General features: G+C 49.7%; 1 protein-coding gene across 1 annotated transcript in view; it reads right to left on the bottom strand.

The window, feature by feature from the left end:
- TRANK1 (tetratricopeptide repeat and ankyrin repeat containing 1) overlaps positions 1-27,255 on the bottom strand; it is a 79,098-nt gene that overhangs the window by 3,297 nt on the left and 48,546 nt on the right. The window contains exons 13-21 of the mRNA XM_078432524.2: positions 26,253-26,452; positions 25,800-25,937; positions 20,774-20,920; positions 18,692-18,848; positions 15,409-15,497; positions 11,582-11,685; positions 11,338-11,470; positions 6,097-6,242; positions 60-3,109 (exon numbers count right to left, since the gene is read on the bottom strand). Of these exons, the coding sequence (XP_078288650.2) occupies positions 60-3,109; positions 6,097-6,242; positions 11,338-11,470; positions 11,582-11,685; positions 15,409-15,497; positions 18,692-18,848; positions 20,774-20,920; positions 25,800-25,937; positions 26,253-26,452 (4,164 nt within the window). The remainder of the gene's footprint in view (positions 1-59; positions 3,110-6,096; positions 6,243-11,337; positions 11,471-11,581; positions 11,686-15,408; positions 15,498-18,691; positions 18,849-20,773; positions 20,921-25,799; positions 25,938-26,252; positions 26,453-27,255) is intronic.

Below are 27,255 nucleotides of genomic sequence, written 5' to 3'. Positions count from 1 at the left end.
TTCTCAAAGCCTGGGTTCTGACACGCCCCCCCGGGCCCCAACTTCTGGGGACGCCTTACCACCAGCCCAGGCCTTCCGCCTGTAGAGGTCCTCCACCGTATCCGAGACCTTCTTGATGTTCTCCTGGACCTTCCTCTGCAACATGTGGCTGTGCTCTTTGGAGCCCAGGTGACTGCGGATCCACACGCTCTGCTCAATGTCCTGCACCAGCAGCTTGCCTTCGTCGATGGCCGGGTCCACCTTCTCATGGAAAAATTCGAAGTACCTCTGGTAGGCCACCTGCTGCCTCTGATGGCTTTCCAGGCGGATGTGCTGCTCGTAAGACTCGCTGTTCTTCTCCGGACCCTCCTCGTCTCCCGGCTCGGCCGTGGAAGGGGCCACGGCCTCCGCAGCCGCTCCTTCAAGTGCCTTCCCGGGGCCGAAATAGTTGTCAGGACCTCGGCTGAACTTCACCCCACACAGGTCACACTGGGTCCTGTCGATGTCGGCCTTCTTAAAGTTCCCGGCCCCGGGCTCCCTGGTCTCCTCTCGGAAGCACTCCGCCTGGGTGCTCACCCTTCTCCTCCAGCTGATGCACAAGGACACGACCAGGCACACCCTCCTCAACTTGCGCCGGACGGAAGCCTTCCGCTGCTTCCGGGAAAGAATGGCGGCGAGGACGGGGTCTCGGTCTTCCGACGCCAGCTCGTCCGTCTCGTCCTGACCGATCTCACACTCGGGGTCAGCAAGGTAGTCCGCGGGCTCCACGCTGGGCAGGCGGCTCAGTTTCACCTCCTCGTGGTAGAGGCCGCGGACCACGGGCCCTTTGGCGTGCGCGCTGTCCCACCGCCAGCAGCAGTCCATCAGGTACTCTTCGTCCCGCTCGAAGAGCAGGTCCCGCAGCGCCTCAGCCACCGACTTCACGTTGCCCGCCATCAATGCCCGCTTCGCCGCTTTCAGGAGCCTCTCGGGCACCCGGTCGGGGCAGTCCCTACTCATCAGCTGCAGCCTCGTCTGGATCTCCTGGAAGTGGCGGCACAGGAGAGGCTTGCAGTACGGCTGTAGGACCTCCTCGGCGTTGACCAGCATCACCAAGCACAGCACCAGGGTCCGCTCTGCCTCCCCGGACACCACACAGTCTATCTCACCGAAGGCGTCGAGCAGGACGTTGAAGTTCCCATTCTCTTGGCCGCAGAGCACCTTGACGAGGTAGGAGAGGTGGAACCGGAAATCCTGAATGGCTCTGGCCACGTCCTTAGGCTTGTATTCCTGAACGATGGAGAACACGTCCCCGGGCTCCCTGTCCTTCTTGCTGACCAGGAACTCCCAGTAGTGCAAGAGCGCGATGTAGCTCTTGGGGAGGCGGAGGATGGCGTTCTTCCGCAGGCGGGCCAGGACCACCCCGCAGTGGACGAACTGGAACTCCAACAGGGCCACCGTGTTTCCAATGCTGGGGATGAGCGGTTCCTTGCACCTCTTGACGAGGACGTTCATGAAACGGAAAAAGAGCCTCTTGTAGTCTTCTGGGTTCCTGTACACGTAGAACTGGTCGATGCAATTCTCCAGCAGCCGGATGAAGCACAGGTGGGTCTTCTCGGCACCGTCATCGTCCTTGTTGGGCGCCAACATGCCGAATTTTCCTTCTATTCCCTTCACCTTGCCGCCCCTCCCCCTGCCCCTTTCCTCCTTTTCAGCCTCTAGAGCTTTGAGTTCCCTGTTGTAGTTGTCCTCCTCCTGACGGAGCAGCTTTTCGAACTCCTCCGGATAGTTGGAGGAGACCAGGAACGCCTGCATGGCGTTCAGCCACAGGTCTGTAGACTCCCGGCGGCTTCGTGCCCTCTCGTTTTGAAACAGAAGACGGACGTACTCTTTCAGAGCTGCCCTGTACGACCGAAAGGATTTGTAGTTCGGTTTGAGGATCTCTTTGCAGGCCGTGGGGTTTTCTGACAACACTCTCTGGTGGAAATGCTTAGGGAAGAGGACGTTCAGGAAGGATTTGCAAAGGCCGTACATATAGCCAGACGAAACGTAATCGATTTCTTCGAGTTCCTCTGCTAAGATTTTAGGGAATACTTTCTTGGCTTCCAAAAGCAACCCGCTGATTGCCACCAAGTGTATCTTTGACTGAACCAAACACTTGGCCTCGCAGCGCCGCAAGGGCCTGTGGAAATCTTTACAGTTTTCGACCTCACATTTCAGGCCCACGATAAACCTCACGCAGACGCCTGCGTAGGTCTTCCCAAACAGGCTCTGCGTGATCTGACGCAGCCTGCTCAAAAGGTGTTTGTTGAGGGCCAGTTTCACCTGGTCGGTCGTTACCAAGAAACAGTCTTTTGTTTTCTTCTCTCTCAGGTTCACATCCAGGTCAAGAATGATTCTTGATATGGGTCCAGGGTCGTTCTGAGCTATCTGGCAATACTTGGCATCCACCTGAGAAATCCCAAAAAACTCGAAGCAAGACTTGACCATCTCCTTCTCGGCATTGTTGGTCACTCTTTTGAGGGCCCTGACCAGATTGAGGAGGACTTCCAAGCCCCCCGGAGCCAGGGCCAGGACCTTCTCAGGCTCGACCTCACACTGGCTGGCAGCTTGGTAGAGTGCCTCCACCACTCCCGCCGAGTGATTGAGTGTGTCAAACTTGAAGAAGGCGTCCTTGAGCTTTTGAAAGTCTCTCAGGATTACCCCCTGAAGGAACTGGGCCTCGGCAATGCTGGCCAGCTGGTTGGTTTCATAGCAGAGGTCAAGAGCTTCTCTCAGAATGGCCTTGGTATGTTCCACGTCCGAATCCCTGGCCACATTGAGGCGGGCAGCCCCCAGCAGACACGAGGCCTGGAAGTCCTTGTCGGCAGTCAGCTGGGCAGCCTCCAACAGGCAACCATGTTGCTTCATCAGCAAGGCGGCCTCTTCTCTCCGACCCTCCCCGTTCAGCAGGTCTGCAGCTTCCGCTAGCCGTCTGCGAGACTTCAGGAACACCAGCTGGTCTTCTATGTCCAGCTTCGAGAGGACCGCCATCATCTCCTTGATCTTGTTTGCATTCAGGTACTTTGCTGCGGCTTCCAGGTAAAACTGACCGGCAGAATAAGACAGCTTGGATATGGGAAGGGTCTTGGCCCTCAGCATTTCCTCGTACCTGCAATGACAGACGACCCAAATGTCAGCTCATTACCACCCAGGAGAAAATCTCCTCCAAGATACAGCACAGAGCAAGTCAGACACAAGTCCCACCCACGTGTAGATCTAAATTACAAAACAGGGCCTAAACTTATCCGGCATCTTTACGAGTGCTTCATTTCGCGGGGGTAAAATGAATTCTTTATTCTCCAAAGGAACGAAGTTTTGTATGTTCAATTAATGAAATGTTACGGCGTGACCACCTAAGCAAATGGAAGTTAGGTTTGAAAGTCAGTCTGAGAATTTAAAGAAATAAAAGTAAATAAAATTTTGAGAAGAAAACTAAGTAGATAAATGAAAGTCAATCTGAAGGGCAACGATTATGCATAACCAAAATTATCCCTGTAGAAAAAAAGAAACCCTTAAATTTTCATAAAAGCACGATCCTCATTTTGGGCCGACAACCCCACTGAGTTGGAGACAGGACTAAGGAGAAAGGGTGAAGACAGAGCATGACACGCCAGCGTGACATTAACGACATCAGTCTTCCTCTCATCACCCAACCTCTGATTTTTCTCTTCTGCCAGGTACGAGCGTGGTTGATAAGAGTGAGATTAACGAAGCTCCGAATGCTCCCCTTTACTCTGCTGGTCAAAGTCAGTACCTCCCACACTACCAATTTTCAAGGCACTGGAACAATCCAATAAAACATGCGTGCTTTTGAACCCTGATAGGACAAAACCCGTCTCCTCACAACCAGAGAAGTGCCCAGGCTCCTTATGATGGCTCAGAGTTATCCTACAAACATCTGCTTTCCTAGCTTTTCCTCTTCTACGAGAGGTCTCCCATGAAGGGTTGTAAATAAAGATGAAGAAAAGGAGTATACTTCACACGTGAGCTTCGGCTAATGGAGTAATGAGTACTTTCAGCAAGTGTAAAGAACTCCCCGGGTATTTCCTTTTCAAATCTACAAGGTCCACAATGCATTTTGGGTCATGCCGATTAGCCACTGAATTCTACACTCAATATGCACGGTGCTCAAAGGACACTCGGACAGATCTAACGTGAGTTTCCAGTTAATACTCAGATTACACTTAGATCTCAACTCAACACATAGGAACTCTCAGCTGTATACCTCAATCAAGCTGAAAAAGAATAATGAGAGAAAAATATGTTTCTGGGGAAAATCTGTGACGATTCAATGCTCTGCTGAAAACCTGAGGGCAGAAGTTTAAATAACTAATTAAAACTTAAAAAAAAAAAAAACCACCTCTTGGTCAGTTTTGTCATATGACTTCACAAGGGAATTGGTCTGGTCAATTACTCATATCACGACTGCATAGCACCCTGGTAACTATGTGCCCAACAAATGTCACAGCTGGCACCCTTTTATGGAGTGATAGTTTGTGTCCCCTGAAATTCATACATTCGAGCCCAATCTCCAGTGTGGTTGGATTTCGAGATGGGATCTCTAAAGGAAGTAGACTACGGTTAAATGAGGTCACAAAGGTGGAGTCCTGATCCAACAGGATTAGTGTCCTTATAAGAAGACACCAGAGAATGACCTGTCTTTTGCAGTCTCTCTCCATGTGGAAGTGCCAGGGAAAGGCCACCTGAGGACACAGTGAGAAGGTAGCCATCTGTAAGCCAGGGAAAGAGCTCTCAGCAATAGCCCAACCGGCCGGAGCCTTGATCTTGGACTTCTAGCCTCCAAAACTAGGAGAAAATGAATTTCTGTTGTTTAAGCCCCTCAATCCATGGCATTTCGTTCTGGTTGCCTAAACGGACTACTACATACCCGTTGCGTATATCATAAACGTAAGGGTACCAAAGACCCTCACGAAGGAATATGCTCACTTTACCAGCCATGGCACAGAACACCTACTTTTCCATTTCCAAAACTAAAACTCGAGGTACTGGGCACCTTTATCGAGGTGCTGGTTACACAAGTAGATCTATGTTTTGAGAATTAGGTGCACCTTTTTGACTACATATTATACTTTAACAAAAGCTAACTTCCCAAAAACCTGAAGTTTGAACACCTGGGTCCGTTATGTTCATTTTGTCACATGCAGAATTTGGTAGAAAGCAAAGAAAATGTAGAACCAACCCACACCCTGCTTCTCCAGGAGCTGAGAGTAGACTCAAACAGAAACACAGAATAGCGGTCTCTGTCATTCTAGCTGCCCCATACCACCAAGAAGATCTCTTCGGGGCACCAGTAACATGCCATTTCTGTATTCCTTGTCAACCATTAGCCCTGCCCATCTCGACATCATCTTTGGAATATGAGCTAGATAAAGGCTCGAGAAGGCCTCCGGTGGGTCATGTGTGAAGCTTATGAGGGTATGTGAACATACATTTCGTACACATATGTATGACTGCATGGCTGAGGGTCTGCCCATAGGTCACGGTGAAGCAAAGGCCTGACTGCCCACTAGTGCACTTACCTTCATCCGTCCATTCAGCAAAATTGCTACCTCAGCAGGTAAGGGTAGAGGACAGAACCATCATTAAGCACAAAATTGCCATGTGTCTTATATACACACTTGTAACAAACCCTTCATCATCTTCTGCCTCTTCTCATGACACTGTGTCAAAGCTTATAAAGAGAGTAGAATATATTAAATGTGAATATATTAAGAGCGTGTATGTTAAAGGCACTGGAATGGCTGCCGATGAGAGAGTGGGAACGGAGACCGGCCATGACGAGGAAGAGGATGAACAAACTGAAACCAATGGTGACTCTGCTGGGAACTGGAGATTATATTCCACTCTTTTTCCTCCCGCACTTCCCATTCAGCTCCTCGGTTAATCCTTTAGGTTTGGTTCTTGCTTTCAAGGAGCTCTTGACCCAGCACCGAGGCCACCACTCGAGTGGAAGGAGGGCGACACGGGCAGGGCGCTTCAGAAGAGCAGAATAACACCCTCCAAGGCAGGCTGCCCCCAGAGAGCAGCGGGAGGGAGGGAGCGGGGTGGGGGAAGGGAGAGAATAAAACCACCTACTTTTCGGCTGCAATAGCAGCTTCTTCAAAAAGCTCCTGTTCGCAGTACATTTTGAGTGCTAGATCGAATTCCTGGATCTGCTCAAAGCATCTGAAAGCATCTTTGTAGCACTGGCTTCGCTTATAGAAATAGGCCGCGTCTTTTATCTAGGACAGAGTAAAATACACTCTTAGAGTATTCATAGCATAACTTTTGATCTTAAAAATAAGCCAATACCACGAACAATATGTCTGCTATTTGTTAGGACCCAGTGAAAAATGCTAAGACATAGGCGATATTAGGAAAACAATTTCTTTATATAAAATTACATAAAAATTATATATAAAATGTAATACATATTGTATTATACATATTATATATTGTATAGAATTATTTATAGAGTGAAAAATAAAGTTATATCCCAACCTCACACCATATACAAAATTAACCTTCAGATAGGATAAAGACCTAAATGTGAAAGCTATTGGATGAAAACATAGGAGAATATCTTTGTGACCTTGAGGTTAAAGAAAGTCTTCAATAAAACCCAAAACACATAAACTTCCTTTGATGGAATCAAAACTGCTGAACAAAGGGTATGTGAAATAAAGTTAACAGAGAGAGGGCAAACATGAACATCCAGACCAGCGCCATCAAATAGACCTTGCAGTGAAGATGGAAATATTCTATAGCTATGCTAGCCAATATGGTAGCCACTAAGCACGTGTGAAGAGTAAGCACGTGGAATGTGGGTAGCATAACTGAGGAACTGAATTTTTCATTTCATTCCATTTCCATTCATTTTAACTTTAATTTCCACATGTGGCTAATGGCTATCATATTTGACCAGACAGATCTAGAACATAAAATGGATTCTTTCGACCACAAGACAAAGACTTTCCTGAAATCACAACAGAAAACTAGGCAAAGGATACAAACAGGCAGGTCACAGTGGGGGAAACTTGCGTGACTAACAAATCAATGAAGATGCTCAAGCTCACTGATAGAGAAACGTCAATTAAAACCACAGTGAGATACATCCATGAAATTGGCAAAAATTAGAAAACCAGAGCCCACTGAATGTGGTCAAGAACATGGGGCACGTGGAACCGTCCTGCACAGAGTGGTACGGCTGTTCTAGAAAGCAAAGTGGCTTCCACTTTCGCTTGGTGAAATTAAGTATATGCGTACCCTAGGGCCAGCAAGCCCATTTCCAGCAGTACCCAGGACCGGCAGGAGACGTGCTGTGCCACATAGTACTGTGTGTGGCAGCCGGGAGTTGGTGGCAACTTGGACGTTCACTACTAGGGAAATGGAAAAGTCAAATACAGGGGTCACAAACCTGGCCGGACCTCAACACTATAGCAGGGGGTGGAAAGAGTAAAAACCAGAACAATATGCTATTTACAAAAGCTCAAAACATACATGTATAGAAAATACTAGAATTTGTTATTCAATTAGGCATGCATATGGGGATGACACGTTACATTCACTGGAATGGCTGCCAGTGACGAGAGAATGGGACCGGAGACTGGCCATGAAGAGGAAGAGGATGAACAGACAAAAACCAACAGTGGGTTTGCCGCGAACAGAAGATCATATCCCGCTCTTCCCCCCACACTTCCATCCAGCCCTTTGGTTAATCCTTTGTGCTTGGCTCTCGCAACGTTTCCGCAATTCCCCTTCCCGGCACCCCACCGCCATCATGGCAACCCAAATCACATCCACTGGCCTGTCTGCTTCTACTCTTGTTGCCTACAGACCCCCCGCAGAGCCTCCAAACAACGAGCTCCGTGTGGCTCCTGCCATCAGAACCTTCCACTGGCTCCCTGTCACACGTCAACAAAATCCAGTCCCCACCACGGACTTGGAGGCCCTACATGACTTGCTCCTGCCGCCCTCTCTGGCTCATTTTACCACTTCTACCCCACTCACTCTGCTCTGGCCCAACCAGCTTCCTTGCCGTTCTTCAAGCTCGCCCACACGCTCACACCTCGGGGGCTGCTGCCTGCAAGGACGCTTGGCCCACGATGCCCTCCAGGTGTTTGCACCGTCTCTGCTCACAAGACAGCTCCCTGCCCGCCCCCTGCCCAAAACAGCAACACCCGACACCCCTCTCCCCTCACCCAGCCTCATCACCACTGGCATCTTCTATGCTACTGGCTTGTCCGCTGTCCCTCTCCCACACTAGGAACGGAAGCTCTGTCAAGGCAGAGGCCCCTGTATTGTCGCCTACCGACCACTGAGCACCCGCAGTGCCCGGCACACAGCCCGGGCGCGTCTGTTTGTTGAATAGTTCATTTCATAATTCTACTTACGGCACCTGAGGTCCAAAGAGAAAACAAAACCAAAATGAAATAAGCCAAAATATATTCCAGTCCCTCCAGTAAATTTTAGTTGGCTTTTATTTATCTAGACCATCTGCACCAAGTGCCAAAATTCAAAGAAGATTCAGGTATGAGGGGTGTCTGGATGGCTCAGTCAGTGAAGCATCCAACCTTGGCTCAGGTCATGATCTCACGGTTTGTGGGTTCGAGCCCCACGTCGGGCTCTGTGCTGAGAGCTCAGAGTCTGAAGCCTGCCTCCGATTCTGTGTCTCCCCCTCTCTCTTTGCCCCTCCCCTGCTTGCACTCTGTCTTTCTCTCTGAGGAAATAACTAAACATAAAAAACAAGGAAAGATTCGGGTGTGAGGTTCTTCTAAGTCCCGAGACCTCATAGAGCCGGGAGCATCTAGACCCATCTCGGCCACATGAATAAAACCCCATAACCGGATTACCTACCACCCCACCTCTTTCTTCCCCTGACAATGCTGATTACTCTGAAGGAAACCCCCCCCGTGTGAAGGCAGGCCCTGCCAGGTGCCAAGCGTGTGCCCAACCGGAGAGAGAGCAGAGGGCTGGTTCTATGCAGCAGCTCCCTGAGCGGAGGGCTCCCACCTGCCGTCCAGAGCAGGGGCCTTGAGAAGTTTCCGAGGGAGCCAATGTCGCTCTCAGGAAAAAGGCAAGAAGCGGATGAGGCAGAGGAATCCTTGCAAAATGGTCTTGCATCCCCAGGGTCCCCTCAAAAACACTTCTTGGCAGGGGTGACACACATTTAGGGGCTGGGAACAGGGGGGCAATTTGGTCTAAGGATACAGACGAAGGCTGCTGCCCAGCTGGTCAACGTGAATCGTGCCAGTTAGTGTGGCAGGATGACCACGTGAGGTCTGAGGCTGGCTGAGGGCTGCACACCCTTCCAGGGAGGGGGCTGGGACCAGACCCTTCCCTGGCTGGGGCTTGGAGCTGCTAGAATGTACTGGGGAGAGGAAGCAGACGAGGCTGCCACCGGTGGCCAAACCCGCGGAAGGGGAGCAGGGTGGCCTCCACGTTCTGAAGGTGCTGAAGTCCCGGAGGAGGGAGCACAGGCTATACTTATGGCCTCCTGGTCCCTGAGCCCCCTACTCTCAGAGGAAGAGCTCTCCAGGCTGGGGGTGGGGGTGGGGCGGTGGGCAAAGTGAGTCGATAAGGAAAAGGTCTCTGACTCAGTCAAGGCGGGCACTGCTGGGCAAAAACGGGAAGCAAAGGCTGAGGCTGGTTCCCTGTAGTTGTCAGTGAGTAGGTCCAAGGTGGCGACACAGGGCATTGAGGATTTGGTAGCTAAGGAACGTGGAAAGGTTAGAAGCTATGCTAGTTCCCGGAATCTTAGGACCCAAACTCCCACCCAGAGGGGAATCCCTATCCCATCCCCGTCTCCCACACCCTAACAGGTCGCACACCCTAATAAATGTGGGGCCGGGCAGGCAGCACCATGAGGGCCTCATGCTCTTTACACTGACTTGGGGGCCACATTTCAAAGTCCCCAGCAGGTGCCGCTCCCGCCCCATCTAATGCCCGGGATGCTCTGCACATCCAGGAGCTACTAGGTTTCACGGGGAGACGAGAGGCGTGGAAACCCACTTTCCTGCTGGAAAGCCTTTTACATGGCGGAATACCACAGCCCGAGCTGGGCATTCTAGAGCAAAGCTTCTCGAACCACCTCGCTCTACACCTCCCATCCCTCACAAGGGATACACTGAACATGAACCGTGTGAGTTCAGATAATGCCGTACCGCACCCTTGAAAGCTGCTCCGAGAACAGATCTTAAAAGGTTTCATTGAGGGGCGCCTGGGTGGCGCAGTCGGTTAAGCGTCCGACTTCAGCCAGGTCACGATCTCACGGTCCGTGAGTTCGAGCCCCGCGTCGGGCTCTGGGCTGATGGCTCGGAGCCTGGAGCCTGTTTCCGATTCTGTGTCTCCCTCTCTCTCTGTCCCTCCCCCGTTCATGCTCTGTCTCTCTCTGTCCCAAAAATGAAAAAATAAACGTTGAAAAAAAAAAAAAAATTTAAAAAAAATAAAAATAAAAATAAAAGGTTTCATTGCGAGGGAAAACAATCTTTGTACGGTGATGGATGTTAACTCAACCTACTGTGGGCATCGCCTCGCAGCACGCACATGTATCGAATCATTACGTCGTGCATCTACAACTGATAGTTTTCCATGCCAATTCTGTCTCGAGGAGAAAAAGGAATCCCCAAAAAAATCATCACCACTTGGATGTCACGGCAGTGCCGAACTGCCCTAAGTCTCTCACTGGTCACTTTCACCTTTGGTGCTAATCTTGGTGCAGACACGTGAAATTGCGTGACCCGCCCGCCAGCCCGCTGACCACGCAGTGAGTAGCTATGCTCTAGACCATTAGCTCTGCCCAACAGAGCTTTCCGCGATGATGGAAATGTTCTCGTAGCAATGCGCATTTGAAACGTGGCTAGTGGGACCGAGGAACTGAATTTCTTATTTTTCGACATTTTAATTAACTTAAATTATAAATTAAATAGCCACCTGTGGCTAGCGGCCCGCCAGATGGGTTGGCAACTAGAGCAGTGACCGAGAACGCGGGAAAACCGCCATGTCATGCCGGGCCATCGCCACAGGCAGACTCCAGCCTGGACAGGGAGGACAGGAAGGCAGGACTATGCCAAAGCCCATCGGCCCTTTGATTTGAACACTCGGCCCCTCTGTGATTGACACTGGATCGCAAACCTTCACAGGGACGTGGACACGCACACACATCTTTGGAGCCGTGGAAACGCTCGGGCGCGTGGAGAAAACGACTGCCCTGCAGTCCTCGGGGCTGCCGTGTCCCTCTTTGGAGGCCCGGGGCCCCTCCCTGACGCAAGCGGGGGCTGAGGGAGTCGGCTCCGGGGTGGCCCGGTTCTCCCAGCGACAGCGCAGGCTGGGCCTCACCTTCCCCAGCCTCTCGCACAGCTGGGCAGACAGCTGGAACTCCTTGGCGCAGCTCAGGCACTTGAGGCACAGCTTTGGCTCGTTGCACTCCAGATAGGTCTTGGCCAGTTCCAAGAACTCCACCTGCTTCTCCCTGGAGGAGGAGACAAAACAGAGTGCCCGCGGACCGGCGACGGAGCCCCCGCTAGGTTTCACCCGCGGCTCTCACCAGAGCAGCCCCGAGATGACCCCCCGGGACTCTTACTTGGGGCTGACTTTCTTGGATTTCATGTTCAGGGCGGTGTTGTGGGCCAGGGCCAGCTTCTCCTTCTCAAACGCACCTCCTTTTTGGTAACACTTGGCTGCCACCTGGAACGGGCAGAAGGCTTTGATTCCCAACAAGGAACTGGAGGTGACGTATGGAACGAGGGTTAAACACACGCACGCGCGCGCACACACACACACGCACACGCCCGTGTGTGCACCGACAAGGGAGTGAGTCTCACCCCGGCCCAGCCTGAGGGGAGGAGCCGGAACGTGCCGATGAGCTAAAGAAAACGACCTCAAGGGACAAAGCCCAGTAACGTTACCAGCGAACCCTTCCCATTCAAAGGTTCCTTTTGGAAGTGTCCAGAATCCATGGAAAAGGGATTCAGGGCCTAGTTTTACAGGCCGCCGTAAGTAACACCCTCACTTAATCTTCCAAAAGCCACGTGTGAGAAGCTTCATCGGTCTCGTCGTATGCGCTAGCAACCTCAGGTCAGAGACACGGAGCGTTGGCCCAAAGGCACCCACACGGGTTTTTTCTAGTCCGGAACCACAATAGCTAACTGGGAGTGTTGGTGGAAGAGCTGGGAACACAGAAAGGGGGGTAGGGATGGGGATAGAGACGGGGATCTTCTGAAAGATAACTGGCCAGACCCCCGGGTCATGCGCCTCTGTGTTGAGCGCGTAGAAGGTGGGCATAAAAGCATCACAGGAGAATGGCCTGGACCCCCATCCCGGCCTGCAGAAAGCTGCTTTTCTAAAATAGGAATGCTGACGCCACGTCTCAGCGCACAGGCTACAGGGCAAAAAGTCAGGTTTGGTCCAGCAGGTAAAGATTAGGTCTCAGCGTGGGCGAGGGAAGGATTAAGTAGATGGGACAACATCTTGTTCCCTCAGGCTCTTTGCTTCAGCCTCCCCAGCCTCATGGGCCTCCTTGTGTTCCAATGACCTGTGCCACACTCCTGGCAACCACCCGGCCTTTGCACATGCTGCTCCTTCTAACTGAAACGCTCTCCCGTTCCTTCTCTGCCCAGTTGACTTCACTCAGCCCATAGGACTCAGCTCAAGGCTCCTACTTGGAGCATCCTTCCTGGCCAACCTGTCCAGGACAGCTGGTTCTAAGGGCAGCTCATCTCTCATCTGTGACACGTGCAGCAGGAGGAGCCGTGAGCCCTTCCGTGTGTGTCCTGCTCACCATCGTATCCCTGCAACCTAAACGCAGTGTTTGGCCACTAGTTCAACAGGAGCTTATCGAGTGAATGAACCTCTAGTGGTTGCCATTTATATGGTGGTTCTGGAACATTCACTGACATGCAGCCAAAAACTCAATAAACGACCTGGGTCCTGAAGTCCTTTCGCGGAGTCAAAACAAAATCAGGTGAGGAGAAAGCTTTTTATAGCATTCTCGTCGGGGCCAGCTCCCATAAAAAGATTTTAGATTCGAACGTTCAAAAGGTCTTTTTAAAGGGCTAAAGAACTAGAGGGACCCCTGGGTGGCTCAGTCGGTTAAGCTCCGACTTCGGCTCAGGTCACCATCTCCTGGTTCGTGAGTTCGAGCCCCGCGTCGGGCTCTGTGCTGACAGCTCGGAGCCTGGAGCCTGCTTTGGATCCTGTGTCTCCCTCTCTCTCTGCCCCTCTCCTGCTTGCTCTCTTTCTCTCTCTCTCAAAAATAAAATAAACATTAATAATAACAATAATAATTTAAAAAGGGCTAAAGACTTGGAAATGCTTGGGCGACATGTATAGGTTACACCAACACTGTTCTGAAGGGAGTAAAGGGAAAGACCGTCTAGTTTTCCAAGTTCATATCCATACCTGCTGCCCATATTTCCCCTCTCTGCTGCTGCCCCCAAAGAGAATCTTGGTTTTATAACAGCATCCAAGTTATAACAAAGATGGGCAGTGGGTAAAGTTTCAGAGCTCTGTCCACTTCTGGCAGCTAAATCCTACATATTCACCCCTTAGGACGGATCGCAAGGTGGCGACAGTCCTTCAGTGCTCCCGCTAGCGGTCCACACCCCTTCACAGTATAATTCTGCAGCTTTTCCCAAGACTGCTGCCTATGTCTCCTCCCTTCAGATCTGGGCTGTGACCTACTCTGGCCAACACAACACAGCCAAGTAATACAGGGCCAGCTCCGAGGCCAGGCTTCAGGGGGCCTCATGGGCTTCTCTACTCTGTTTCGTTCTGTTTTTAATGTAATTTATTGTCAAGTTGGCTAACATACAGCGTTACATACATAGATTCCCGTGATTCATCGCTTACACACAACACCCAGTGCTCCTCCCCACAGGTGCCCTCCTCAATGCCCATCACCCGTTTTCCCCTCTTCCCCGCCCCCCACATCAACCCTCAGTTTGTTCTCTGTATTTAAGGGTCTCTTATGGTTTGCCTCCCTCTCTACTCGGAATGCTGCTCAGCCCAGGCTCATCTGCTGGACGATGAGGGGCCCGTGTCCCCATTCACCCCCATCACCTGAGCCAAATGCCAACTAACCCCCAGAAGCCGACCTGCTTGCCGACTGGCTGCTGAGTTCAGACGTGGGTGGCCTGGCTGAGACTTACAGGAGCTACAGCCGAACTCGGCTGCGGGTTAGCTGCCCACAGCACTCCCCGCTCCCTCCCATGCGTCATGGCAGAGCCCGCCTTCCATGAAGGGCTGAGACCGCAGGATGGGACTGCCCTCCCAGACTCCCTTGCACCAGGCGTGGGCACGTGACCTAGTACCGAGCAGTGAGATGTCAGAAGAAGTCCACGGGGGACTTCCTGATAAAGAAAGAGACCCCTGAGAAGAAAAGTGCCTGCCCTCAGCCCTGCTTGGGTTGCTGCTGGGGAGGATGGGCTGCTTAGCCACCTGCTGCAGTCATCATGTCACCTGACAAGCTGCAGATGACACAGGGAAGGAATGAGATGGGGCCCAAGATGAGCTTGTTGGGCTGAAGGTGTCTGTGCCTTGTAGGTGGAGACATCGTTACCACCGCATCACGGGAAACACACAGGCCCTGGGGCCTCACCTGAGACCGTGTGACGTGTAGGGATGCTGACCGTGGGAGAGGGATGGGGCTTCTCACGCTGGCTTCAATACTTCAAAAGGACCAGCAGCGATAACGTTGCCCGGAGGAAGGCTGCTCACGCTGGCAACACGGCTCGTGGCCCAGAATTGGTTAACTCAGTCTGGTGATAAAGCTTAACCCATGCTCACTAGCCCCAGACTGGCAGTCAGGTCTGTGTCGGATCAGTTTGAGAAACCAGTGACCAACCTGTTACTGTTTTATTTCCTTTAACGTTTATTTATTATTTCCTTTGGGAGAAAGAGACACGGGGAGGGGCGCAGAGAGAGAAACCCAAGCAGGCTCTGCCCTGTCAGCGTGGTTCACCATCTCACTGGCTCATGAGATCATGACCGGAGCTGAAATCAAGAGTCGGCCGCTCCACCTACTGAGCCACCCAGGCGCCCCCAATCTGCTACTATTTTAAAACGCGGTGGGATGACAGCAAAAAAAGTGGAAACGAAGAGCACAGGAGGAAAAGAAAATTAACAGAAGAGTCTGTGGGTGGGGCAGAAGCCATGACACTCCCTCTTCCTACTGGTACATGCTGGCACTTGGCCACAGGGAAGGGACGTCACCCTTGCGCTGGGGAAGGAGCAGGACAGGAAGCTCACTTCATCGCGGGGCGACCTGATGTTTCGGAAGAAGTAGCACAACAGCCATAACCTTTGCCCTATCCTGGTGATAAGGTGGATGGCGGAAAACCTGCCTGTGAGGCCTTGATGAGGTCCCCAGTCACAAAGACCTCACCCCCAGGCTCCTGGTCCAGCACTTACCTTCCAGCACTGGTGTTTAGCATAATATTCTCCTTGCGCGATCCATTCCTCAGGGGTTGAGGTCTTAACAAACATGCTGTCATCAAAGTCTGAAATGAAAAAGAAAAGTGGGTTTGCTTCTCTGGGCATTCATTCCCTTAAATGTGCTCTTATGGGCTGAAGTTTGCCCCCCTCCCTCACCCCAAAAATGTATATGTTGCAGCCCTAACCCCCAGGGCCTCCGAATGTGATTATACTCGGAAGCAGGGCCTTGCAAGAAGTTAGTAAGTTAAAAGGAGGCTGTTAGGGTGGATCCTAATCCGATCTATGTCCTTATTAGAAGGGAGATTAACACAGAGAAAGAGGGGCTCACACGGAGGGAAAACCACCGACAAGCCAAGGAGAGAGGCCTCAGAAGAGGTCTGATCAAGGTGCTGACACTGTGGTCTTGGACTTCTCACGTGCAGCGCTGGAGACAAATACCGTACTATTCCAGAACGTAGACGATCAGGTTTGTGGTATTTTATTATGGCAGCCCTGGCAGACAAATACACCTGTGCTGTCTTTCTAGTATTCGTTTTAATACATAGCTTAGGGGCACGTGGGAGGCTCAATTGGTTAAGCATCCAACTCTTGATTTCAGCTCAGGTCATGATCTTGTGGTTCATAGGATCGAGCCCTTCATTGGGCTCTACGCTGACACCACAGAGTCTGCCTGGGATTCTCTTTCTCTCTCTGCCCCTCCCCGTCTCGTGCTCCCTCTCTCTCTCTCTCAAAATAAATAAATAAACATTAAAAAAAAAAAAAAAAAAAAAAGATCGATGTTAGCTTACCAAGCCAGGTTGTTGCGGGTTTTGGAAGGGGGAAGTAGGGGTGAGAAAGGATGTTGCTCAGTTTTTGAACTTCAGTCTACCTTCCTCCCCTATGGCTATAGATAGGAAGACAGCAAATTCTGGGGCGCCTGGTGGCTCAGTCAGTTAAGCATCCAAATTCAGCTCGGGTCATGGTTGCGTGGTTCGTGAGTTTGAGCCCTGTGTCAGGCTCCGTGCTGACAGCTCAGAGCCTGGAGCCTGTTCCGGATTCTGTGTCTCCCTCTCTCTCTGCCCCTCCTCTGCTCTCACTCTGTTTCTCTCTCTCTCTCTCAAAAATAAATGAACATTAAAAAAAAATCTTTTTTTAAAGCGAAGTCTATTCCTCCTTAAAAATCCAAAGCCATGTAGCTCTTAGCAAACTCCCACACAGGGGCTTTAGCAAGGAACAAGGTAAGAGCGCTTTACAGTGTTTTCAAATGCCCAGACTTTGCCCTCATGGTAAGCAGTGTGTCGCATCCCCATTGGTGGACGCAGACTATCGCAGCCACCTGCTGTCGGGCCTTTCTGTCGTCACATTAGCCTGCTGGAGACTAGATCACACCCCGCCTGCAGCCCCGGAGCATCACCAGCAGTGGGCAACCCTCTCTGCTGGTTCTGAGCCACAGCTGCAGGAAGTACATGAAAGACTGAATACCAGCACCAGGCTGAGAGGCCAATCTGGGCTAGAGGGGTCCGGGATCCCCGGGCCCGTGGATATCAACGGGGGCAGCAAGGCGGACCTGCCAGCTTCGTTTAAAAGGTGCAAAATCCTTCCCGCCAGCCCTCTGCCATGCCCTGCAGCAGTGAGTGCAAAGACAACTTCGCAGCGTCTTGTCCCGACTCCCCGAGTGCTGTCAGCACCCGGGGGACATTTTACCTTCACAGCAGAGCTCCACAGTAGCTCGGCACAGGGCAATGAACTCTGCCGGCCCATGATGAAGAAACCCAAAAAACACAGTCACTGCGCTCAGCCCAAGCTCCCCTGCACAGTGGAAACAGATGTTCTCACAGACTTTCCCATGTGCAACTTACAACACAGCAAAGACTGCCCTTTTCTTGTATTCTTCATGCACCAAGATGGAAAATAAATTGTGATCTGGTTTCATTCTGAATGTTTAAATTAAGGAAAACTGCCTCTCCTGATGATCTTTTATAACAGGTGCCAGAATCTATTTTGAGACCAAAAGGAGTTTGCGCTGCAGGAAAGGCCAAGAACAACCACGGGAGGCCAGCCCACTCGCTCCCTTTTCGCTGAAGAAGTGAAAGCCCGGGGTGAGACAGTGTGCCTGAACAAGGTCACGTGGCCGCATAGGTAGAAAGTTCTAATGAGAAGCTAGGGTTTTTTAACTCCAAGACTTCAACTTCCCCTGTTACACCTAACCGCCGGGGCCCAGGAATAGAACGTCTCACCCTGGTCCCCAGCTGAGCCATTGGCTGTAACCAGAAATAGTCTCCATACAACTGGCTGGAAAATGCTCAGCAAATCAGCAGACCTCTGCACCGTGGCTGAGCCCTGCGCCTCCCCCCATCCTTGGAGAAATTAACTGTGGCCTAGAGGAGCCAACTCAACAGCTAACCCACAAGAAAGACAGCAATTTTCTCCTTTATGAAGGGCTGATTGTTTCTCCGTTAGTTCTCCTACCGGGAGACCTCCATTCCGGTTTTTAATTAGCCAGTCTCTGTAAGTTATCACAACAACACACAATATTGGTTTGGCTTTCTCAACACTGCAAACAGCACAGAAGGGAAGAAGTAAAAGGCATCCATATCTACTCAACAACCCACACTCACGTGTCGCAGGACCAGAGGAGCCGCCATAAACAGCTCCTCGTTGGTGGACACTTGACACTTAGGTTGTTTTAGTTTCTGATAATTACAAATGGTGCTGTGATGAACACTCTTGTGCATAAACTTTTGAGGTTTCATACAGGAATGTTCTAGAACAGTCTCCTAGAACAAGAATTGCTGAGTCACTTTTAAAGCTGCACATTCTTTATTTTGATGGGTATCGCCAATCAGCTGTCCAAAGACCATAGCAATTTGTGTTCCCCCAACAGAGCCTATTTCTTCTCACCCTCGCCCATGACCCTCACTTTTGCTTTTTTTTAAGTAGGCTCCACACCCAACATGGGGCTTGAACTCACGACCCTGAGGTCAAGAGTCAGATGCTCTACTGACTGAGCCAGCCAGGTGCCCTCTGTGACCTTCACTTTCAAAGGACCAATAAAAGATCTTCCCTGCAGGAGTTAACCTCCCCCCATCCCATTACAACCACACTTTCCCACATACCTTAGCGGTAAATACGAACGCTCATTTCTCAGAAGAATGTGCAAAGGAAAGAAAGCACGCTCTCAAAAACCTATACCCTGTATAGGTTTCACAGGTATCGTAAGAAGAAGTCAGGGGTAACCGGTTTTGTATCCAACAGCCAGAAGAGTTTAAGGAGATCTCACCTTTATTTTCATCTGTCTTCACAACCTGGACAAAATTTCTTCTCATGAAATATTTGAAAGCAGGAGCCCGCTTCTCTGGGTTTTCGTCAAAGATCCAGAGGTTGACCCGGGCCCGTGTGATAGCAGTATATAGCTGCTTCAGCTCTCCGTTGAGGAGCTAAATCAAGGACAAAGACAGACAGCCTCTTGTTTAAACCTTCAACACAATACACTTCGATGGGCTTACTCATGTGGGTGAAACACAAAAAGCCAACGTCAGTATAGCCCAGGCACGGGCGGGACACGAGGAACTCAACTGTGGTCACAGCACAGGTAAGCAGAGCTCTAACAAGGGAGCACAACCCTAGCACGGGACTGCCCTTGGACCTAACGTAATTTTATATTTTGAAATATTTACAGGTGCATAGGGAGTTCCAAAGACAGTGTAGAGAAGTCCCAAGCACCTTTCATTCAAGTTTTCCCAATGGTTACATCTTACACAATTACTGTAACTTACTTTTAAAAATTAAGCCACTCATACACGTCTACAACCACTGTCATTAGTACAAAATTACTCATGACCTATGCCACACTTGAGGGCAACAGATATAAGGGTATTATGATTTGAGCGTGGAGAAGGCCTACTTAATTAAATAATGCACATTTCAAGACAAGAGCCGATTTGTGGCTACCTAGAAGTTTGCATAGCTTGGCAGTGATTTAACTTCTGATTCTGCAGTGCCCGATGACTGCTGCTCTGCTTGGTTGTTTTGCACTTTGTATGAGACGTTAAACTAGGGCAGGAGTTTCTCCCAAAATTTTTGGTTTTGCTGGCTCAATTTTCTGTGATGTTGCCCTTACTCTCTTGAGGCCCCATCAACCTCCCCCAGTCAAAAACTCTGCAGAACTGTTCAGGTTTAGCCTCTTTCTCAGTGAGGTAGCTGGGGTGTAGGGAAGGGGAAGCCAGGTCCCTTAACAGTATATGCGTGCAAAATCTGCCACCCCAAAATGTGGATTACCATCTCTTTGGCATGTGGATTATTATTATTCTTTTTGAGAGAGAGATAAAGAGAGAGGGCATAGTGAGCGAGAGGCAGAGAGAGAGGGAGGGAAAGAAAGAGAGAGAAGCAGGACTCACCCAAAGCAGGGCTCGTGCTCATCCGACATTGGACTCGAACTCACAAACTGTGAGATCATGACCTGAGCTGAAGTCAGATGCTTAATGACTGAGCCATCCAGGCACCCTGGGCCAATTATTTTTAAGAAATGAAAGGCTCAGGAAGAAACTTTGACCTTCTCCCTGACTGCCTAAAAGAATGTAGACAGAGGACCTGCTCCAGGAAGGGGCCAATCACCAGAGACAAGTACAGTATAATATGAACAAGGGGTGGTAAACAGGAACAATGGTAGCAAACTCTGTGTAAATTCCTTTCTGTGTCCCATTGTTTCTGGATGACCCAGCAAACATTTGCTTACCAAACGTTTATCTTTTTCATCTTCTTGTGAATTACTTTCTTTCCCTTTGAAACCCTAAAGCCCTACCCGCTTCTCCTTGGTTCAGGGTGACGTATACACCTCATTTTGCTTGTTTTCGGAATCTCAGGTCTATGTCAATTTGCTGTACATACATAATTAAGTTTTGTTGTCTTCTGTTAATCTATCTCCTGTCGATTTAATGTTTAGACCAACTAGAAGATAGAAGAATCCTCAAATGTAGAGAAAATTTTTTCTCCCCAACAACAGTTAAGGCTGGTATACAAGTCTCTATTAACTATTGTCCTGCATTTCACGTCTGAGTTCCCTGTCGGCAACATCAAAATTTCCAAAGAGAGCTGAGTGCCAGAGATGGATAGAAAGAACAAGCCTCCCCCTTCCACGTTCAAGACAGTGCCCCACCCACCAAGCCCCACTCTCTGTTGAGAAAAGAGAGTTTGCCAACACTGAGATCCCTGCCATGCCCACTCCCATCCTCCACTCGCCATTGCTGACGTACAAAAAAAACCAGTCAAGTACCAGACTCTGTTTTCAACCTCGTCTTCTCATCCAAACCTTGTTTACTGCCTCCCCATCAAACCAGCGTGTGGACAAATGGCAGAAAATCACCTTGTACATTTCTGGATTCATCACAACAGACCGACCCTGAGAGGAGCTGGGTTTTTCCAGGGGCACTTCAATCAGTGGCCGGTTTTCCTGTCTGGAGTCGGATGATGAAGGTGTAAATGAGGAAATGATCTTCCATTCCTTGTAAGCCTGAACAACAAGGACAAATTAGAGACCAAGAGAATATGCTTTTGAACTGTACACACAGCTTCACGGTGAATTAAGCCCCCTTTTCCTGGCCTGGGGCCCTCAGCCCCAGCTGTAAGGAGGCGGCCATCCTATGGCCTCAGTTGGGGGGACCTCAGGTTGCACAGGCAGGGAACGGGGAAGCCACCGTGAAAACTCCCCCGGACACTCGGCCAAGACAGCTGAGAAGCCAGGCACACGTGCCCACTTCCAGAAGGAATGCTAAGCACCCAGGAAGTTTCTTGTTTCAGTAACTTCAGCAAGCAGTATGGAGGGAGGAATCCAGTGTCCTTCACCCCTTTTCACAACGTGTTAGACATGCCACTTAGTGTCAGCTGTGAAGACATATATGACAACACTTCTAACTATTCAAGCAAAGATGGAACAACATTCAGGAACTGTGGACACAGTAGAATGATGTCAGAAAGAACATATTTATATCTCAGTTCTTTCTCTTCTCAGCTATGTGACCTCAGACAAATTGTTTATTTGTTTCCGCTGGTCTCCTACTCCTGCTCTGAAAAATGGGGGTGATAGAACTACCCAAGTTTGGGGGGAAATAAAAGGAGATCATCAACATCAAGTGTCTAATAATACGATGCTTGACAAGGAGTTGATATTTTAGCCACGCGTCCCTTTATCCAAACTCATACCACAAAGTGACTACGTAGACCAGAAGTTGGCAAGTTTTTTTCTCTAAACGGTCAGGTGATGAATATTTTAGGTTTTGCGGGCCATGTGGCCTCTGTCACCACTACTCAACTCTGCCTTTATGATGCAAAACCAGCCAGAGTCAATTATGTAGATGTATGGGCATGGTGTGTTCCAACAAAACATTGTTTTCCAACACTGAAACTGAATTGAATGTGATTTCCATGTGTCATGCCATATTATCTTCCTTGGATTTTCTTTCTAACCATTTAAAAATGTAAAAACCACTGTTAGGCCACAGGCGGTACAAAAGTAGACAGTAGGCTGGATTTGGCCGTCACGGCTGGCAGACCGTGGCGAAGCTAAAGTGCCCAGAATACATGCCGGACTTAGAGGGCAGAATTCCCATGAAATTTCAGATTTCAGACTTTACTGCGTCTTGGGAAAGTGGCTAGTTAACTGTCCCTAGCCTTTACCTTTTCCATTTATAAAATGGTGCTACCCAACGTGGATGGAACTGGAGAGCGTTGTGCTAAGTGAAATAAGTCATACAGAGAAAGACAGATAACACATGTTTTCACTCTTATGTGGCTCCTGAGAAACTTAACAGAAGACCAGGGGGGAGGGGAAGGGAGAAAAAAGAAAAAAAAAAAGAGGTTAGAGTGGGAGAGAGAGCCAAAATAAGAGATTCTTAAAAACTGAGAATAGGGGCGCCTGGGTGGCTCAGTCGGTTGGGCGTCCGACTTCGGCTCAGGTCATGATCTCACACTCCGTGAGTTCAAGCCCCGCGTCAGGCTCTGTGCTGACCGCTCAGAGCCTGGAGCCTGTTTCAGATTCTGTGTCTCCCTCTCTCTCTGCCCGTCCCCTGTTCATGCTCTGTCTCTCTCTGTCTCAAAAATAAATAAACGTTTAAAAAAAAAAAACAAAAAACAAAAAACTGAGAATAAACTGAGGGTGGATGGGGGATGGGAGGGAGGGGAGGGTGGGTGAGGGGCACGGAGGAGGGCACCTGTTGGGAGAAGCACTGGGTGTTGTATGGAAACCAATTTGACAATAAATTTCATATTAAATAATAATAATAATAAAATAAAATAAAAATTCATCCTTTGAGTGACAATAAATCAATCAATCAATCAATCAATCAATCACATGGTTCTACCTTCTCAAGAACGATGAAAACATGAAGCAGAATACGGTTCATGACATCCCTCAAGTCACTCCAGGACTTACGCTATAGAAGTATTAGGGTAAATGCTTTATACGCTGCCTACTACGTAAAAATGGCCACGCTACTAACCAATTGTGAGATGAATCACCACGCTCTGAACAAGATGTGAATCATGTAATCATTTGAGTGGTTGGAAGTTTAAAAAAAAAAAAAAAAGCCTTCCAGACGTCCTTATGACTATGGGCCTTACAGAGCCGCTCACGGTCACTGAATTGCGTGCCAACGAAGGCAGGCAAAAGACACAAGTGTTCTGACATGTGCGAGGCTCTCCTGGGGGACAGCGCGAGGACCAGACCGGCTGACCTTAGAAGGGCTTGTGAAGCACCAGCGTATTTTAAAACCACTGAATGAGGAGCAAAGGCACTCATCGGGCACGTGACTAACCCGCCTCCAGGAATAAAACACACTTTACTTTCAAGACAGGGCCTTTGAGGAGTGAGCACGTGTCTTTGTGGCAAGAATCCGGGCCTCCAGCACCTCTGAGCATCAAAGAAGCAGGATTTAACTCTTCCAGCTCCTTCTACTGGGACTGAGAATTGGGAAGGCCAAAGGTGGGCCTGTTCTCTAAGTGATTAACCCATAAAAGCTGTGGTTTCCAAAGTCCCTCCCGTCCTCTTCACAGGCCAGGGTGAAGGAAAGGAGTCCCCACGGGGGCAGAGTAAACGGCAGGCACCCTTCCAAGTCCCCACAGGAGGAGAGTGTGGGGGTGACTGGGAGAATGACTGCTGCTCCCCCCAGTTGAGGCCAGATCCTAGAAGAGAAGGATTTGGTGTAACCATTCTTGGTCCCTTTCCCGTCTCAGAAGATGGCCCTGGCACCTACAGTTGAACAGGTCACAACAAATCCTCCAGACCGAAGACTCACAAACGAGGCAACAAGAACTCCCCACCCCCCACATACACACGCTCAAAGAGAGTGTCTGCCAGAAACACAAACTGGGGGTAGAAGAAGAGGCCAGGGATGGGGAAGGGAACTCTCCACGGTCGCCCGTATCAAAACACCATTGCTCTGCAGCAGCCTTCAGCCAGTCACCCCGAAGGAAACCCCACATGAGGAGCCAGACTACAGGCGACTGAAGACTTAAGTGATCCCTGTCTTTCCTCTGCTTTAATTAAAGCATTTCCTCTCATTTAGAAATGAGACGTTTGTTGGGCTTGAGTTTGTCCGTGATAACAGGGGGTGTGCTCTGTGCCGGGGAAGGCATGGTTACATCCCCCGGGAACGGAGAAGCACCCCATCAGAAGCCTTTTTAGAAATCTTATCGCATGCACAGATGAAGTGGCGGTTACCAAAAGATTCCATTTGGCATTATTTTCGTTTCATGCGACAAACGGAGCCATTGGTGGGAGCACAGGGCCAAGATGTTTTCGCCTTTGTCATTTACAGGATCAAGGTGAGACAGGATAACTGGATTTTTCTTTCACAAGTAGAACTGACCACAAGTTACAGATCCCTAGGCCCACAGCTCCTCAGGCTTCTTACTGGCACAAGCATACAGCTGGCACTTAATAAAGGACAGGAACAACAAAGTCTTACCCCTTCCTCTTTCAGCAGAGCCTCGGTCCAACCATGACCAATGAATGTATTATGAGAAGAAAAGAGTTAGTCCTCAGAGATTAAAAACGGTTCCAGGGTCAATGAGAGTGCATCTGATTGCCTTAGCAAAAGTCAATAGAAAAAGAATGCACTTAAGGTCTGGCAATGTCATACTCATTGTGGAAGATTCTGGAAGCCCATTTGCATGCGGGGCTTTAAAAGGAAAGGAGTACAGAGGAAAGATCTCGAGACTCAGAACTGAAAGCATCTGAGTTGGTCTCCGGGCTCTGGCACCTACATCATGACTATTTTCCCACAACCCTCAGCTCTACCTGTAGAATGAGGGTGATGAAAATACACACAACCTCAGAGGGTTAGAGGAGGATAACGGGAAACAAGGCCTTCAAAAAGTACTTCATAAGCCGTAAAGTACCCATAGCAATATTAGTCCTAGGTACCATCAAGGCAATCATATTTTTTAAAAGACCGGAAAGAAAACGCTAAGGACCCCATGTGAACGGTCAGTTCCGGGACAGATTTTAAGGTGTCAAAGCTAACAGTGCTCCTAAATCAAGTACGAAAAACAGCGCCTTCAAGCATGCACGTGTGCAGTGGGAAGTCTGCAACAAGGACAAGGACACAGCCAGCTACGTCCCCAGAGAAGACCCCACAGCACAGTCGGCATCCAGCCTGAGCCCCCATCAAAAGAGAGTGGTGAAGAGAAACCAGCGGCTCGAGTTGCTGACTCTACCCACAGTGTACTGAGCTTGGGAAGAAAGACCCTCCCAAGGACTCGGGAGCCAAGTCAAAGCAGTGGGCTGGCACGGAGGTCACTGGGGGTCAACCCAGGGACTCTTTCACCGCCATCGTCCACACGGGCCGCAAGCAGTGGTGAAGCCATGCCAGAAGGGAGCTCCCAGGCGGGGCAGCTGTCCTCATCCCCCACATTACCTGATGCAGTGGGCAGGAACCAAGCCTCATTTGTCTTCCCGGAGTTTTCTCTTTCTATGAACTGAACTTGCCCAGTTCTGTCCTCATAGGGTGGACACTGCTAACCTTGCCTTCCTTTGTAAGGCTCTCCTTAGAGCTCACTCCAACTGGAGCATCCTTGGGAGTCAAGGATAACAGAGCTAGTGAAAACTGGAAGCTGGCGCTTGGGTACCAGGCACTCGGAAGAAGATGAATACAAGAGAGTAGGGCAGGGCGAACCAGCCCGACACACTAGAAAACCACCCGCAGCCATTGACAAAACCCGTATCCAAACACAACAAGCCCCCCCCCCCCACCACCAAATGGATGATGCTCTAAAACGGAAACCAGTACCTGTGACAGACTCACTTCTACTCAGCTCCAAGTTGCCTCTCCCAGAGCGGAAGCCCAGCTCATACATACGCATGCACAGCGTGAACAGAATTCACTATGACATACCTCAGAATCAGTAAAAAAGTTGTAAAGGAGCACATCGTCAAATTCTAAGCCTTTGGCTTCATAAACGGTGAGCACAAGTGCTAACCCCAGCTCTTCTGGAATTTTCTCCTTTGCCACTTCATTAGCTACAAGGATTACCTGGGGAAGGAGGGGAGGAGAAGAAGAAGGTAGGAAAGAAAAAAACCATCAAATTCTACAAAGAGAAATCTGGTAAAAGCTCACTCTATTTCTGTGGGAGGCAAGTAACGTCTTTAAACGAGAAGTGGCCGGCAAGGAATTGGTCAACCAGGCTAGCTGAAATATTTATAACCGTTCACTCGCCCATCTCTGATACTCACCCATTCAGGAAGAGGGGCTATTGAATTCTACACTGTGGAATAATTCGGCCTCCCGAACCTTTTCTCAACTGCACACTGCTTTTTATTTCACAACACGCATTCCCCAGAAGCTCACCTGGTGGGCTCCAAATTCAATGGGCTGGGTTTTCCTTTTGTTCCCTCGGAGCAAAATTGCCAAGTCGCTTACACTACAAGACTCCAGGACAGTTGGTTTGGGACCATCAAAGAGGCCAGAGTCCCTGGGGAGGCGATCAAAAGATTCTGGGAAATAGAACTGAAGTAAATCCACCACTCCAGAGGCCAGATTAAGGATTCCTGACATAAAGGAGAAAACACATGTCACATAATGAACAACACAACAACATGACTGGTTTTTTTTGTGTTTTTGTGCTTGTGTGTTGGTGGGGGGGGGGGGGTGGTATGTGTGTGGTTTTGTCCTGAGAAGCAGCATTGGCCCTGAGAGTGTGGATCACTGCAAGCCAATTTCGGGTTCCCATTAGGTTACCACTTTGACCCTGTGCGGAATCACTCTGGGGACAGGGGATGAAGGCAGAGACGCGTTGCTAAGGTGTTGGTGGGATCTCATTCTCGACCTACGTTCATATTAGAGAAAAACACCTCATAAAGAAATGTCAAGGCAGAAATGTAATTTGAACAATCAGTGTTGTTAGGATGCTAATATAAGGGGCTGGTATAGATGGTGAGGAAACAAAAATGATTCTGACCCTTGGAGCTTGGAGCACTGGAAATGTTGCCACGGTAACTGCAGTGCTGGATGTTAGCTGGGGGCAGCAGCCAAGGCCTCCATCACCTTTCCACCACATTTATACCCAGCTGAGATAGGACTAAGATGGAGAGCGGTTTTGCGAAGAGCTTTCTCCCTGGGACCCGTTTCTCACTAAGCTCCTGTCATGTCTTGTCCTGTCTTGTCTTGTCCTATCTTAGCTGGTCAGCTGGCTGAACACTACCGCACAACAAACACCTTCATAAAATTATCTCATTTAATCCTCAGGACCGCCCAGTGAGATAGACCAGACAATCCCACCTTTATGAGCAGAGACTCCCAGGGCCAAGAAGTTAGCAAACCCCTCCAAGTGACAGGATTTGAAGCTGAATTG

Source organism: Panthera onca, chromosome C2 (genome assembly GCF_046562875.1).
Source record: "Panthera onca isolate mPanOnc1 chromosome C2, mPanOnc1 haplotype 2, whole genome shotgun sequence".
In the NCBI taxonomy this organism is placed as follows: Eukaryota; Metazoa; Chordata; class Mammalia; order Carnivora; family Felidae; genus Panthera; species Panthera onca.
Note: the sequence above shows the minus strand (reverse complement) of the source record. Positions and strands in the feature narration are given on the sequence as shown.